This window comes from Nicotiana tabacum, chromosome 2 (assembly GCF_000715075.1).
Source record: "Nicotiana tabacum cultivar K326 chromosome 2, ASM71507v2, whole genome shotgun sequence".
Classification (NCBI taxonomy): domain Eukaryota; kingdom Viridiplantae; phylum Streptophyta; class Magnoliopsida; order Solanales; family Solanaceae; genus Nicotiana; species Nicotiana tabacum.
The window spans coordinates 102,655,553-102,672,217 of record NC_134081.1 but is presented as its reverse complement, the minus strand read 5'-3'; the positions used below and the strand labels follow the sequence as shown (position 1 = coordinate 102,672,217).

Here is a 16,665-nt window from a genome sequence, read left to right as displayed (position 1 = left end):
ATTGATTTCCATAGCTCTTGACCTTACACATATCTCAAACCCGTAAGGAAAAACAAATCATGAACACGTGCTAGTTGCTTTAGGCGCGATTAATAAATCATCGTGACTATGGGTATGGTTCCTGTGGCATGGTCACGATACGTAAACTCCAACTCAAGTGCGCGTTTCACGCGACTTGACTTCAACTTCGAATAATAATAAAAATAAACATGTTGTAAATCGCGGGTGCGTTTCACGTGACGCGATTCGCAATATGTATAAAAACAAATGAGTTTGGGACATCGCGACTTGTTCAAATAAGTTCCATAAATATTAAAAAGCGGTAAAAGACAAAAATGCACAATAAGTTTAAACACATGTAATAAATCAGATAATTACGCCAAGTATTAATTGTTAAGCGACCGTGCTAAAACCACGAAATTTGGGAGTGCCTCACACCTCTTTTCAGGTTAACAGAATTCCTTACCCGGTCTTCTGTGTTCGCGGACCAAAAATAAGAGTCAAATTTCCTCGATTTGGGATTCTAAAATAAACCGGTGACTTGGGACACCATAAACTATTCCAAGTGGCGACTCTGAATTAAATAAATAATCTCATTTCGAATAATGTCACTTAAATTGAAAAAACTCTCCATCCCCTATCCCCTCGGAAAAAAGGAGGTGTGATATGTATGAAATTAAATTATATCACATAAATTAAAATGGGGTACTACACATGAAGGAGAGAGCAATTTCGTCACTCCACTTATGTGCCACAGTAGCCCGTTTGGATGAGCTTATTTTAAGTGACTTTTAAGTCAAAATAGTTTTTAAGTCATAAGTTAGGAATTCTAGCTTTTTATCTTTTGGTATGTTTTTGTCATTTTAGCTTTAAAACACTTTTTGACTCTATCCAAATATCACAAAATGATTTAAAAGTTATTTTATTTAAAGACACTTAAAATAAGTCAATATAAACTGGCTCAAGGACATGAATTACCAAAATCAAAATTCCTAAAATGATTAGACCTAAGATCTCAGAATGATCTCGCCAATTTATGTAACCTCCACAACAGACATTATAAAGAACAACGGGAAAGGGAAAAAACAAAAAGGAAAAGGGGAAGAAAAGTTAGAACCATAAATAATTTTGTTTGATATTGGAGGCCCAGAAAACGAAACGAAACCACATAAAGTCGTTCCATCAATTTTTTTTCCATTAATTTGTTCTTTTTTAATTTTCTCCTAAAAGTACTATGAAAACAATTATTTTAATATTCTCTCCGATTTATTTTAATTAATTTTTTTTTTGTCACACATATTAAGGAATTCAGATCTTAACTCCATTAATTAATAATAAAATTAATCATATTATTCTTAATTTGTTTATAACAAATACTCTTAGACTCTTTAATCCAAGGACAAATTTGAAAAAAAGAAGTTAATTCTTTCTTGATATATAAAAAATTTAAATATTATAGACCACAAAAAAAAATAAAAAATAAAGTGGACCGGAGATAATAATTAAAAAAAAGGGAAAAAAAATCAAATATCTGGACCACTAAATAATAATCTAAAAGCTTGAACTAATTTTTTCTTCCTCTAATGCTCAGTGTCATCTATGACATTTTATTAGCATAACAATTTATCAAAGCCAAAGCATTGCTGGTCACCTCCTTCACCTTAGCAGCACGATCAGAGACGTCCATCTTCAAGGGTCCATCAGGTACATCCTCAAAGCCGTCCGTACACGTTTCTTCATTGGTTAAGGCGGCGCTCATCCATGTTTGAACGTTGCTAATCTGGAACCTCAACGACTCGCCCGATCCCCCGAGCGTCCTCATTTGATTCAGCGAGTCACGTATTTGGTCCACGGAATCTCTGAACACAGAGAAGCAGTCGTGTAGAGCAGCTCCGATTCGTGGCTGGGCACTGTAGTTCGCTTCACAGGAGAGGTTGGAGAAGTATGCGACGACATATTTGGCTTTGTCTAGACTAACTCCGATGGCTACAAGAGCCAGCCGAGCAGAGTCCTGTTGGACAATGCTGGCGTAGATACAGAGAGAGTTATAGCATGTGTCAGGATATTGTGTAGTTTGACAACTCGAACGGATAAAATCTAAGTTACTGGTGGTAGGGACGTCGGTGGACGGCGACGGTGAGGGAGCAGTGGCGGCAGTGTTAGAGGTAGCGGCGACTAAGGAAACGGTGGGGAGAAGGCGGAAAGCGACGAAGAAGAAGAAGAAGATGATGATGGAAAGGTAACGTGGAGTTCGCATAATTTAGCTTTTTGCTTTCCTTGCCTTCAGACTTGCTATGTTGTGGTTTTAAAAGCAGTATTTCCGCAGGCAAATTTGCCATGCTGTGAAATGACCTATATGCCCTTGTTGAACAAACTGGTCTTGTGGTCGTGAGAAATTTTGTTAGGATTTTGTCAACATGTAAAATCCAAAATGTGTTCCTAGTACTTTTTCAAATTATTATTAACCGTTCCAGAGGAAACGAAGTATGTGCAATTATATAATTTTGCGTATAAAATATTTCAAATCATGTACTTGTATCGGGTAAAATATGTTATGAAATGTGGTCGTTCGAGAAATGGACACGTGGAACCCAAGACAGGGGATGACTGAACAATTGTTTCGTTTGTCGCCGACAAGAATAATGCTCATAAAGATGTGATAAATGATCTTCTCCCGGTAGCATTCAATAGAGAATATTCATAACATTAAGAGCATTTACCCATTATAAGGAATTTGACATTTATGTTCACCGTTACATCTTTATCAATGCCCTCATAATTGACATTAAAGAAGGGCACGACAGTAGGACCTTCTTCATAGCTATAAAGAGTGAGCTCAGTTGTCATTGTAAAGGACATGAATTTTCTAGCAAACTTACACTATATTTTATACAAAGCTCAATCCAATCTTATCGTCTTAGTTCTCGATTTTATTGTTGTTGTTGTGCCCGAAAATCTTGTTCCCGAAATTATTGCTTATGTTATTTCGTTTATATCTTAAGGCTAAGTATTGTGTAATTCTTCAATTATTTATTTATTTCAGGATCAAATTAATTCACTTATCTAGAAATCACATATAAATTCAACTATACCGTTTTACGGGTAAACAGCTTGGTGCCCACCGTGGGGCCTAGATAGCCGTGTAATTAAATTGATCCTTACCTTTTTTACTAATGTGTTTTGATTGTTTTTGTCTTAGAAATCATAAGAAATGACAGATAACAGTGTTAACGACATGCACAACCTCGAGATTCGAGGGGATCAGCCTCATTCCGAGGACTCAATCAGCGATACCCATAACGAAAGGAGTGACGCTACACCAGTGCATGACAGTCAGTATCCTCGACATGTTCGGGGGACCACTCTCGATGACGCTGATGATGAGCATGTCGTCGACGCGGTAAGGGTCTTGCAAGAGCAACAAACGATCATTCTAGGCCACCTCACGCGACAGGATAAAGTTATGACAGAGTTGAAGCAAACGTTGTCGGGAGCTTCAAATAATGCAAATAGGCGAGATTCGATCCCTCCAAGGATACACACAAATCAAACAATGCGGGGGATCAATAACAACACTCCCAGGGGTAAAATTGGCTCTAATGGGACAGGGGGAACGGATCTGGTCTCAACAACTATAATTATTCTTTCAAGAATGAACTTTTACGGTTTATGAGGGAGTGAAATTGGCTCTGATGGGGCAGGGGGAACAGATCTGGTCTCAACAACGAGAATTATTCTTTCAAGAATGAACTTTTACGGTTTATGAGGGAAGTAAATGCTCGCATGGACCAGATCCCGGGCGCACCACTAGTGCTGAAAGGCCCGTACTCGAAGAAGTATACTCAATTGGCGTACAAGCCAAGTGCGGCACAAGAGTAAATCCCGAATCGGTTCAAAATGCCTGAAATGCCAAGGTATGACGGAACTTCAGACCCCCAGGAACATATTACCACCTACACAATAGCGATAAAGGGGAATGATTTAGCTCCTCACGAAATTGAATTTGTGTTGCTTAAGAAATTTGTAGAAACCCTCACGAGGGGGGCCTTGACGTTTATGAGGGAAGTAAATGCTCGCATGGACCAGATCTCGGGCGCGCCACTAGTGCTGAAAGGCCCGTACTCGAAGAAGTATACTCAATTGGCGTACAAGCCAAGTGCGGCACAAGAGTAAATCCCGAATCGGTTCAAAATGCCTGAAATGCCAAGGTATGACGGAACTTCAGACCCCCAGGAACATATTACCACCTACACAATAGCGATAAAGGGGAATGATTTAGCTCCTCACGAAATTAAATTTGTGTTGCTTAAGAAATTTGTAGAAGCCCTCACGAGGGGGGCCTTGACGTGGTATTCGCTGTTACCCGAGCATTCCATAGATTCCTTCAAAATGCTTGCGGATTCTTTCATCAAGGCTCATGCTGGTGCAAGAAAAGTACATGCCCGAAAAGCCGACATATTCAGGATAGCGTAAGGAGAGTCCGAGCTACTATAAGAGTTCGTTACCTGATTCCAGAAGGAGAGAATGTTGCCCCCGGCTATCCCGGATGAATGGGTGGCTGAGGCGTTCACCAAAGGATTGAATCCAAGGAGTTCAGACATTTCCCGTAAATTGAAAGAGAGCCTACTTGAATTTCAAGCAATGACATGTGCGGACTTCCACAACCGGTATGAATAAAAATTAAGGATCGAAGATGATCAGGTTGGTTTTCCATTGTCGACCAAAGGACGAGAAAAGAATAAGGAAAAATCAAAGGATGATTATGACGCGGACATGCGAACTTCGAGGGGCCAATTTTTGCCTTACGAATGAATTGAAGGCCGCAGCAGAGGTTTCCGGAGAACAGACAGGTTCACGATCGATAAGAGGATTGATCGCGGTCGGAATAATCGATCACTACATGATAAATAAGTGGCAGGATCATGGGATCTTTCCTACCCTAAATTAACAGAATACAACTTCAACGTTAGTATAGTGGAATTGGTATCGGCCATGAGAAATATCAAATAAGCATGTTTCCCAAGACCGATGAGATCTGATTCTAACTAGGGGGATCCTAACTTGTGGTGTGAATACCACAGGGCGAATGGCCACTGGACAGGTGACTGTCGACATCTCGGGGAAGAAGTGGCAACATTACTAAAGAATGGTCACCTCAGAGAATTCTTGAGTAACCGAACTAAGAACAATTATGGTCGTAACCGAGACAATACGGAACCCTTGAAAGCGGGAGAAGATCCCCCGCGTCAAATAATCAACATGATCTTCAGAGGGAACGAGATTAACGGGATCACCTTTTCAGCAGCAAAGAAGATGAAAGTATCAATAACGCATAGCAAAAGGCTTCGGGAAGACGATATCACTTTTATGGAGGAGGACGCAGACGGATTGCTACTACCACACAACGACGCATTGGTAGTTTCTTTAAATGTGTTAGATTTTAAGATTAAACATATTTTAGTGGATCCAGGGAGTTCAGCTAATATCATATAATGAAGAGTATTGGAGCAAGCTAAACTCACCAGAAGTATTATTCCGTCCACAAAGCTCCTTGCCGGATTCAACCTAACAAGTGTGACAACTCGGGGAGAAATTTTATTACACACAAACGCTAAAAGAAGTAATTAAAACAACTCTTTTCAAAGTGGTAGATGGTGATATGAGATACAACATAATTCTGGGAAGGCCATGGTTGCACAAGATGAAAGTTGTACCATCAATATACCATCAATTGCTGAAGTTTCCAACACTCGGGGGAATTAAATAGATAAGGGGTGACCAACTGATGCCAAAGGAGATGAATGCATTTTTGGTCTCCAATGGCAAAGGAAAGAAATACGTGGCATAGCAATTACAGGACCTGGCACCTACTCCTGAACTAGATGAAGTTAGCCAGGCGTCGGAAGATAATCAGGTGCCGAGATATTTCCAAGTTCCAGAAGAGACAGATGTGACCAAGTCCACAATGGAAGCGCTGGAGCAAGTGGCATTGTTCGAGGAATTCCTAGAAAGGAAATTCAACATGGGGACAGGATTGCATCCAGAACTCAGGTCCAACTTCATTAAATTCCTTAAATCTAACGCCAATTGTTTTGCATGGTCGCATGAGGTTATGACAGGTATTCCGACAGAGATAGCCGTACACAAGTTATGCTTGGATCTTAATATACCTCCGGTAAGACAAAAGAAGCGCCTGATCACCGAAGCCAGGAATAAATTCGTCAAAGAAGAGGTAACCCGCTTACTTAATATATGTTCGACCCGAGAGGTAAGATATCCAAATTGGCTAGCTATTATAGTAATATTTCCTAAAAAGAATAATAAATTTTGCATGTGTGTAGATTATAAAGATCTTAATACGGAGTGCCCGAAAGACTCGTTCCCACTGCCAAACATCGATCAAATGATTGATGCCACGATCGGACACGAGTTTATGAGTTTTCTCGATGCTTATTCCGGGTATAAGCAAATTAAGATGAACTCGGAAGATCGAGGAAAAACTTCGTTTATAACAAATTTCGGTATATATTATTACAATGTGATGCCCTTCGGATTGAAAAATCCTGGAGCCACTTATCAACTGCTCGTGAACAAGATGTTTGAAAATCAAATAGGAAAAACTATGGAAGTGTAACGACCCGACCGATCATTTTGAGAGTTATAGCCCTGATCCCCTATTAACTGCTTCTCTCACATCTATTTATGCTATTATGACTTGTCGGGAGGTTTCGTTTTGGTTTTTGGAGTGTTTTGGGATACTTAGTCCCTAAAACGGAGGTTTAAGCCTTAGGATATGGACTGTAGTCGGAACTGTGTGAAGACAACTTTGGAATAGATTTCCGTCAGATCCGTTAGCTACGTTGGGTGATTTTGGACTTAGGGGCGTGTCTAGATGGTGTTTTAGAGGTATGTAGCTGATTTAGGCTCGAAATGGCAAAAATTATTTTTTTGAAGATTTTGACCGGTGGTGGACTTTTTGATAGCGGAGTCGGATTCCAGTTCTGTGAAGTTGTAGGTCCGTAGGGTTGAATATGACCTGTGTGCAAAATTTGGGGTCAATCGGGCGTGGTTTGGTTTGTTTCGGCATCGGTTATCGGATTTGGAAGTTTTAAGTTCTTTAAGTTTGAATCGGAGGATGATTCATGTTTTTAGCATTATTTGATATGGTTTGAGGGCTCGACTATGTTCGTATGGTATTTTAGGATTGGTTTGTATGTTTGGTTGAGGTCCCGGGGGCCTCGGGTGAGTTTTGGGTGCTTAACGGATCAAAAGTTGGATTGGTGTTATTGCTGAAGTATTGAGGCATCTGGTGTTTTCGCACGTGCGTCGGGGAGACCGCAGGTGCGGGATCGCATGTGCGGTGTACAAAGCGCAGAAGCGGAGATTGGAGGCATGGACATGGATTGCATGTGCGAGGGAATTTCCGGATCTGCGATGCCCGCAAATGCATTATAGGGATCGCAAACGCGGTGAATAACCGCATAAACGGATAGTGCTCCGTAGGCGCGCACACGCAGATGTGCCCCCCTTACCGCAAATGCGGTCCCAACCCCCTTTAGTGATTTTCGCACTTGCGATAAATTTCCCGCAGGTGCGGTTGAAGGCTTGCAGAAGCAAGTTTACTGGGCAGAAAAGAGGAATTCGAGGGTTGATTACCCATTTCGATTTTGGGAGTTTGAGAGTTCGGTGTGAGGCGATTTTGGAGATTTCTTCAAGGAGATTGTTGGGGTAAGTGGTTTTAACTCGGATTGGACTATATTTCATGAATATATTGCTATTTTCATCATCTAATTAGGGATTTGAGTTGAAAATTTGGGGGGAAATGGTAGAAAGTTCATATACTAAAATTTCGAGTTTTGGAAGGTGATTTATGGTCAGATTCGAGTGATTCTTGTATGGTTAGAAGTCTCGTGAGTGAATGAGTGTTCATATTTTGTGACTTTTATCCGATTTCGAGACATGGACCCGGAGAGACTTTTTGGGACAATTTTCTAATTTCTTATTTTAGCTTTGATTTTATTGATTAGATTAATTTCTTATAGTTGTATTTATGGTATGAATTTGATTTTGGCTAGATTTGGGCCATTCGGAGTCGTATATTCGTGGAAAAGGCATTGTTACCGATTGATTAAGCCTGGTTCGAGGTAAGTGGCTTACATATCCTTGTGTGTGAGAGATCCCCTTAGGATTTGGTACTACTGTGATATTTGAGCGATATGTACGTGAGGTGACGAGTACGTACATGGGATATTTGTTGAAAAATCCGATTTATTTTACTGAGTAGCGATTTGTTTCCTTTAATTTGAGTTATATCGTTTAAATAAGTATTAGTCTTTTTTTCATTCTTAATTGAGTTGTCCCAATATGCGTAGTTATCCTGTTTAGTCTAATATCGCATGTTTACGTACTTTAACTGCTTATTTGAACTATGTGAAGCATGCCTAGTTGAATTCCTATTTCTCTTGTTCTTTATCAGCCTTAACTGTAAAATTCTTGCCGTTAACTATGGTATTTATCGATTGAGTTGTGTGTTTACTTTTGAGACTACGAGGCGGTTCCTCGGGAGTTCTCCCTGCACATTTACTTTTGAGACTACGAGGCGATTCCTCGGGAGTTCTTCCTGTATATTTACTTTTGAGATAACGAGGCGGTTCCTCGGGAGTTCTCCCTGCACATTTACTTTTGAGACTACGAGATGGTTCCTCGAAAGTTCTCCATGTATATTTATTTTGGAACTACGATACAGTATCTCGGGAGATCCCCTGTTGTTTATCCCTGTGTGTTCTGCGTTGCTATTTTGTTATGTTCTCTTTATTTAAATTCTAGTCTCTTATTATATTGTACATTCTCGTGCTTTATTTATTATATACCAGTGGGCCTTACCTGACCTCATCACTACTCGACCGAGGTTAGGCTTGGCACTTACTGGGTACCGTTGTGGTGTACTCATGCTACTCTTCTGCACATATTTTTGTGTGCAGATCCAGGTACTACTTATCATCCCTGCTATTAGTTGAGAGTGATTGCTGCTGTATGGAGTCTTCAAGGTACATCTGTCACGGCCGCAGACCTCAGAGTCCCCCTTTATTCTCTCCTATGACATTTACCTTCCTTACTTCTTTTGTTAGACCCTGGTGTATAGAGAAACTAGTTTCCTTCTGTAGCTTGTGACTTACGATGTTTCAGATTTTGGGAAGACTGTGTATTATAGAGTATTGGTTATTGTACATGCCGAGCGGTATTGTTACTAGTTATTTAGTTATCCACTGTTATTAGTTGCCAAGTTATACTTTCGTTTTTGTTATATTTTCGCAATTTGTTAGGGTTACCTAGTCGTAGAGACTAGGTGTCGTCACGATGTTATACGGAGGGAGTTTGGGTCGTGACAAGTTGGTATCAGAGCTCTAGGTTCATAGGTGTCGTGAGTCACAAGCCGGTTTATTAGAGTCTTGTGGATAGGTATGGAGACGTCTGTACTTATCTTCGGGAGGCTATAGAACTGTTAGGAAAAATTATACTTCTTTGATTCCTTGTCGTGCCAAATTCGTTGACATCAAAATTCTAAACTTCTGTATTCTATTCTCTCACAGATGGTGAGGACATGAACAGGCGAATCTGATGATAAGGCACCCGCTCCCCCTGCTAGAGCCGCGAGAGGCTGGGGTAGAGTCCGAGGACGTCTATGCGGTGCAGCCAGAGCACCCACACGAACTACTACAGAGGAGCCCCCAGTAGCTCCAGCTGGAGGGAAGACACCTGAGATACATATTGTTGCACCAGCCCTCCAGGAGACTCTAGCCCAGTTTCTGAGCATGCTCAGCACCTTAGCTCAGGTTGGATTGATTTCACTTGCTCCTGCCACATCTCAGGCCGGGGGAGTGGCACAGACTCCCGCATCCCGCACTCCTGAGCAGAGGGTCCAGGTTGACCAGGACCCAGAGTTCATCTCTATACTGTCGGTAGCTCCGGTTCAGCATGAGACTAGGACAGTTGCTTCTGAGGTGGAGTAGCTCAGACTTGAGAGATACAAGAAGTACCACCCATCTACCTTCAGCGGATTAGAGCAGCGGAGATGAGTGGGGTTTCTTTTACCACCTTCCAGCTTAGAGGAGCAGCCTATCAGTGGTGGCGTGCTTATGAGTTGAGTAGTACGGATGAGGAAGCTTCACTTACATGGACTCAGTTCTCGGTCATGTTTTTTAGAGAGCATGTCCCTCAGAGCCTCAGAGACTCATGGCGCGCGGAGTTTGAGCATCTATGCTAGGGTGTTATGACTGTGTCAGAGTATGCAGTCCGCTTCAGTGATTTGGCCCGACATGCACCGACCTTAGTTGCCACAGTTCGAGAGAGGGTTTGTCGCTTTATTGAGAGACTCCACCCAGTATCAGGATTGGTATGGTCAGGGAGTTGGAGATGGATATTTCTTACCAGCGAGTTGTGAGTATTGCTAGGATATTGGAGGGCATGCTCGCTCGGGATAGAGAGGAGAGAGAGGCCAAGAGGTCTCGAGAGACTGGTTCTTATTCTGGTATTCGTGCCCCAACAGCTCGCCATGGTAGGGGTTATGGGAGTCGCCTCATTCATTCAGTTCTTCCAGCCGCCAAGTGGTATTTCGGTCCCTTATAGGCCCTAGGAGCCTTATTATGCACCGCCAGTATCTAGTGTGCCTCATGTTCAGGGCGCTTTTAGCGGCCAGTCCATCAGACTTGGCCCGAGCCAGTCACAACAGTCACGCTCTTCGAGAGCTTGTTTTGAGTGTGGCGACACTTGCCATATGGTGAGGGATTGCCCAGATTTAGGAAGGATGCACCTCCATAGACTTCTCAACAACCACGTACTCTACCAGGTCCTCAGGTTATGATTCCAGCACCAACTACCACCCCACCTCCTCAACCAGCTCGAGGTAGAGGTCGGGGAGGTCGAGTTCGCCCTAAAGGGGGAGGCCAGGCCAGATATTATGCTCTTCCAGCTCGTACAGAGGTAGTTACTTCTAACTCTGTCATTTTAGGTATTGTTTCGGTCTGTCGTAGAGATATGGCAGTATTATTTGACCCAAGCTCTACATATTCCTATGGGTCCTCTTATTTTGCCCCGTATTTTGGCGTATCTCGGGATTCTTTGAGTTCCTCTATTTATGTGTCTACTCTTGTGGAAGATTCTCTTATTGTGGACCGCGTGTATCGGTCGTGTTTGATTGCTCTTAGTGGTTTTGAGACCTGGGCTGATTTATTATTACTCAGCATGGTAGACTTTGATGTTATCTTGGGCATGGACTGGTTGTTGCCTCATTATGTTATTCTTGATTGTCATGCTAAGACCGTGATGTTGGCTATGCCAGGTTTACCGCGATTTAAGTGGAGAGGTACCTTAAGGTATACTCCCATCAGAGTTATTTCATTCCTTAAAGCTCAACGAATGGTTGAGAAGGGGTATGATACGTATCTAGCTTATGTGAGAGATGTCAGTATTGATACCCCTACAGTTGCGTCAGTCCCAGTAGCGAGGGACTTTCCAGATGTATTTCCAGCCGATCTTCTGGGCATGTCGCCCGACAAATATATTGATTTGTTGTCAGGCACTCAGCCCATCTCTATTCCTCCGTATCGTATGGCTCCTCCTGAGTTGAAAGAGTTAAATGAACAGTTACAAGAATTTCTTGATAAGGGCTTCATTCGACCCAGTGTGTCACCTTGGGGTGCTCCTGTCTTATTTGTGAAGAAGAATGATGGTTCTATGCGGATGTGTATTGATTACCGCCAGTTGAACAAAGTTACAGTGAAGAACATGTATCCATTGCCTCGTATTTATGATTTATTTGATCAGCTACAGGGTGCCAAGGTATTTTCCAATATTGATTTACGTTCAGGCTATCATCAGCTGAAGATTCGGGAGCCAGATATCCCAAAGACTGCTTTCAGGACTCAGTATGGTCACTATGAGTTCCTTGTGATATCATTTGGGCTGACCAATGCCCCATCAACTTTTATGCACTTGATGCACAGTGTGTTCCGGCCCTATCTTGACTCATTCGTCATTGTGTTTATTGACGATATTCTGGTGTACACCCAGACTTGGGATGAGCAGCACCTGATGACTGTGCTTCAGACCCTGAGAGAAAAGAGGTTATATGCAAAATTTTCAAAGTATGAGTTCTGGCTAGACTCAGTGGCATTCTTGGGCCATGTAGTATCGAGTGATGGGATCCAAGTGGATCCGAAGAAGGTGGAAGCAGTGCAGAGTTGGCCTAGACCGTCATCAGCTATGGAGATCCGGAGTATTCTTGGTTTGGTAGGGTATTACCGTCGTTTTGTAGAGGGATTCTCATCTATTGCAGCACCTATGACCAGGCTGACCCAGAAGTGTGCTCTGTTCGGGTGGACAAAGGAGTGTGAGGAGAGCTTTCAGAAGCTCAAGACAGCTTTGACTACAGCCCCAGTATTGGTATTGCCTACAGGTTTGGGGTATTATACTGTATATTGTGATGCATCGCGGATTAGTCTCGGTGTGGTGTTGATGCATGGCGGTAGGGTGATTGCATACGCATCTAGACAACTGAAGGTACATGAGAAGAACTATCTTGTCCACGACCTTGAGTTAGCAGCTATTATTCATGCCCTGAAGATTTGGCGGCACTATTTGTATGGTGTTCCTTGTGAGATTTACACCGATCATCGGAGTTTGCAGCATCTGTTCAAGCAAAAGGACCTTAACTTGCGTCAGCGAAGGTGGTTGGAGCTACTTAAGGATTATGATATCACCATTTTGTTCCACCTGGAAAAGGCCAATATGGTGGTCGATGCTTTGAGTCGTCGGGCGGAGAGTTTGGGGAGTTTAGCATATCTTAAAGCAGCAGAGAGACCCTTTGCATTGGATGTTCAGGCCTTAGCCAGCCAGTTTGTGAGATTGGATATTTCTACGCTGAGTTGAGTATTGGCTTGTGTGGTCTCTCGGTCTTCTCTTTATGATCGTATCAGGGAGCATCAGTATGATGACCCCCACCTGCTTGTCCTTAAGGACACGGTTCAGCACGGTGATGCTAAGGAGGTCACTATTGGTGATGATGGCGTATTGAGGATACAGGACATGCTATGTGTGCCTAATGTAGATGGTTTGCGTGAGTTGATTCTTCAGGAGGCTCATAGCTCGCGGTACTCTATTCATCCGGGTGCCACGAAGATGTATCAGGACTTGAGGCAACATTACTGGTAGAGGAGGATGAAGAAGGACATAGTGAAGTATGTGGCTCGGTGCCTAAATTGCCCACATGTGAAGTATGGGCATCAGTGACCCGGTGGGTTGCTTCAGAAGTTAGAGATTCCGGAGTGGAAATGGGTGCGGATCACTATGGATTTTGTTGTTGGACTCCCACGGACTCAGCGGAGGTTTGATGCGGTTTGGGTGATTGTGGATAGGCTGACCAAGTCAGCTCATTTCATTCCTGTGACGACTACATCTATGAGATCGTCACGCTTTATGGCGTACCGATATTTATTATCTCTGACCGGGTACGCATCTTATATCACGGTTCTGAAGAGCCGTACAATATGAGTTAGGTACTAGAGTGGAGCTGAGCACAACATTTCACCCTCAGACGGACGGACAGTCCGAGCGCATTATTCAGATATTAGAGGATATGCTCCGTGCGTGTGTGATGGAGTTTGAAGGGTCATGGGATCAGTTTTTACCACTTGCCGAATTTGCCTACAACAACAGTTATCGGTCGAGCATCCAGATGGGTGATTTTGGATTTAGGGGCGTGTCCGGATGGTATTTTGGAGGTATGTAGCTGATTTAGGCTTGAATTTTTAGAGATTTTGACCGGTAGTGAACTTTTTGATATCGGGGTTGAATTCCAATTCCGGAAGTTGGAGTAGGTCTGTATTGTTTAATATGACCTGTGTGCAAAATTTGGGGTCAATCGGACGTAGTTTGGTTGGTTGCAGCATTGGTTGTCGGATTTTGGAAGTTTCAAGTTCTTTAAGTTTGAATCGGACGATTATTCATGATTTTAGCATTGTTTGATGTGGTTTGAGGGCTCGACTATATTCGTACGGTATTTTAGGATTGGTTGAGGTCCCGGAGTGCTCGGGTAAGTTCCATGTGCTTAACGGATCAAAAGTTGGATTGGTGTTGTTGCTGAAGTCTTCAGGCATCTGGTGTTTTCGCACGTGCGGCGGGGAGACCGCAAGTGCAGGATCGCACGTGTGGCGCACAAAGCGCTTAAACGGAGATTGGAGGCGTGGCTAGGGATCGCAGGTGCGAGGGAATTTTCGCACCTGCGATGCCCGCAGATGCGTTATAGGAACCGCAAGCGCGGTGAATCACCGTAGAAGCGGACAGTGCTCTGTAGGCGCACACACGCAGGTGCAGACCCTTTGCTGCAGATGCGGTCCCAACCCCCTTTAGTGATTTCGCACATGCGATAGATTTTCCGTAGGTGCGGTACTGCAGGTGCGGTTGAAGGTTCGCAGAAGCGAGTTTACTGGGCAGAAAAGAGGAATTCGAGGGTTGATTGCCCATTTCGATTTTGGCAGTTTGAGAGCTCGGTGTGAGGCGATTGTTCGAGATTTCTTCAAGGAGAATGTTGGGATAAGTGGTTCTAACTCAGATTGGACTATATTTTATGAAACTATTGCTATTTTCATCATCTAATTAGGGATTTGAGTTGAAAATTGGGGGGGGGGAGGGGGGGATGGTAGAAACTTCATAGACTAGAATGTTTTGGAAGGTGATTTGAGGTCGGATTCGAGTAATTCTTATATGGTTAGACTTGTGAGTGAATGTGTGTTTGTATTTTGTGACTTTTACCTGATTCCAAGACGTGGGCTCGGGGAGACTTTTTGGGGCGATTTTCTAATTTCTTGCTTTAGCTTTAATTTCATTAATTAGATTAATTTCTTATAGTTGTATTTATGGTGTGAATTTGATTTTGGCTATATTTGGGTCATTCGAAGTCGGATATTCGTGGAAAAGGCATTGTTACCAATTGATTGAGCCTGGTTCGAGGTAAGTGGTTTGCCTAACCTTGTGTGGGGGAGATCCCCTTAGGATTTGGTACTGTTATGATATGTGAGCACCGTGTACGTGAGGTGACGAGTACGTACACAAGCTATTTGTTGAAAATCCGATTTGTTTTACTGAGTAGCGATTTGTTTCCTTTAATTTGAGTTTTACCATTTAAATAAGTATTAGTCTATTTTCCATTCTTAATTGAGTTATACCAATATGCTTAGTTATACTATTTAATCTAATATCGCATATCTACGTGCTTTAAGTGCTTATTTGAACTCTGTGAAGCATGCCTAGTTGATTTCCTATTTTCCCTTTTTCTTTATCAGCCTTAACTATAAAATTCTTGCTGTTAACTATGATATTTATCGGTTGAGCTGTGTGTTTACTTTTGAGACTATGAGGCGGTTTCTCGAGAGTTCTCCCTGCACATTTACTTTTGAGACTACGAGGCGGTTCATCGGGAGTTCTCCAGGTATATTTACTTTTGAGACTATGAGGTGGTTCCTCGGGAGTTCTCCCTGTACATTTACTTTTGAGACTATGAGGCGGTTCCTCGGGAGTTCTCCTTGCACATTTACTTTTGAGACTACGAGGCGGTTCCTCTGGAGATCCCCTGTTGTTTACCCATGTGTGTTATGCGCTGCTACTTTGCTATGTTCTCTTTGTTTAAATTCTAGTCTCTTATTATATTGTACATTCTCCTGCTTTATTTATTATATACCAGTGGGCCTGACCTGACCTCGTCACTACTCGATCGAGATTAGGCTTGGCACTTACTGGGTATCGTTATGGTGTACTCATGCTACTCTTCTGCACATGTTGTTGTGTGTAGATGCAGGTACTACTTATCAACCCCGCTATTAGCTGAGAGTGCTTGATGCTGTACGGAGACTTCAAGGTACATCTGTCGCGTCCGCAGACCTCGAAGTCTCCCTTTATTCCCTCCTATGACATTTACCTTCCATATTTCTTTTGTTAGACCCTGGTGTATAGAGATACTAGTTTTCTTTTGTAGCTTGTGACTTACGATGTTCCGGGTTTTGGGAAGACTGTGTATTATAGAGTATTGGTTATTGTACACACTGAACGACATTGTTACTAGTTATTCAGTTATCCACTATTGTTAGTTGCCATGTTTTACTTTCGTTTTTGTTATATTTCCGTAATTTGCTAGGTTTACTTAGTCGTAGAGACTAGGTGCCGTCACGATATTATACGGAGGGAGTTTGGGTCGTGATAGGAAGTTTATATAGACGATATGCTCGTTAAGTCTTCAAATGCAGGTGATCATCTTAAACATCTGCAAAAGACTTTCGACATCCTAAGGAAGCATAATATGAAGCTTAATCCCGAGAAATGAGCGTTCGGTGCCAGCTCTGGTAAGTGTTTGGGATTTTTGGTATCACAAAGGGGGATTGAAGTAAACCCCGATAAGATCAAGGCCATAGAGGATATCCCGGACCAACTGACAAGCGTGAAGGAATTCCAAAGGTTTACGAGGAGATTGGCGGCTTTGAGTAGATTCATTTCTCGATCGTCAAAAAAGTATCATTGTTTATTCGCACGTCTCAAAAAGAAAAATAATTTCGAATGGACACTGGAGTGCCAACAGGCTTTGAGGGATTTAAAGAAGTACTTGTTAAGCCCTCAATT

At 42.5% G+C, this 16,665-nt stretch overlaps 1 protein-coding gene across 1 annotated transcript; it reads right to left on the bottom strand.

Moving 5' to 3' along the window:
• Positions 1-1,404: 1,404 nt before the first annotated feature.
• On the bottom strand, positions 1,405-2,405 carry LOC107820777 (21 kDa protein-like). The gene has a single exon (XM_016647123.2). The coding sequence runs from the start codon at positions 2,255-2,257 to the stop codon at positions 1,598-1,600; it is 660 nt and encodes a 219-aa protein (XP_016502609.1). The 5' UTR covers positions 2,258-2,405; the 3' UTR covers positions 1,405-1,597.
• Positions 2,406-16,665: the final 14,260 nt, after the last annotated feature.

Excerpts from the sequence above, each read along its gene's own strand:
- LOC107820777 (XM_016647123.2), bottom strand. The coding sequence starts at position 2,257 with ATGCGAACTCCACGTTACCTTTCCATCATCATCTTCTTCTTCTTCTTC.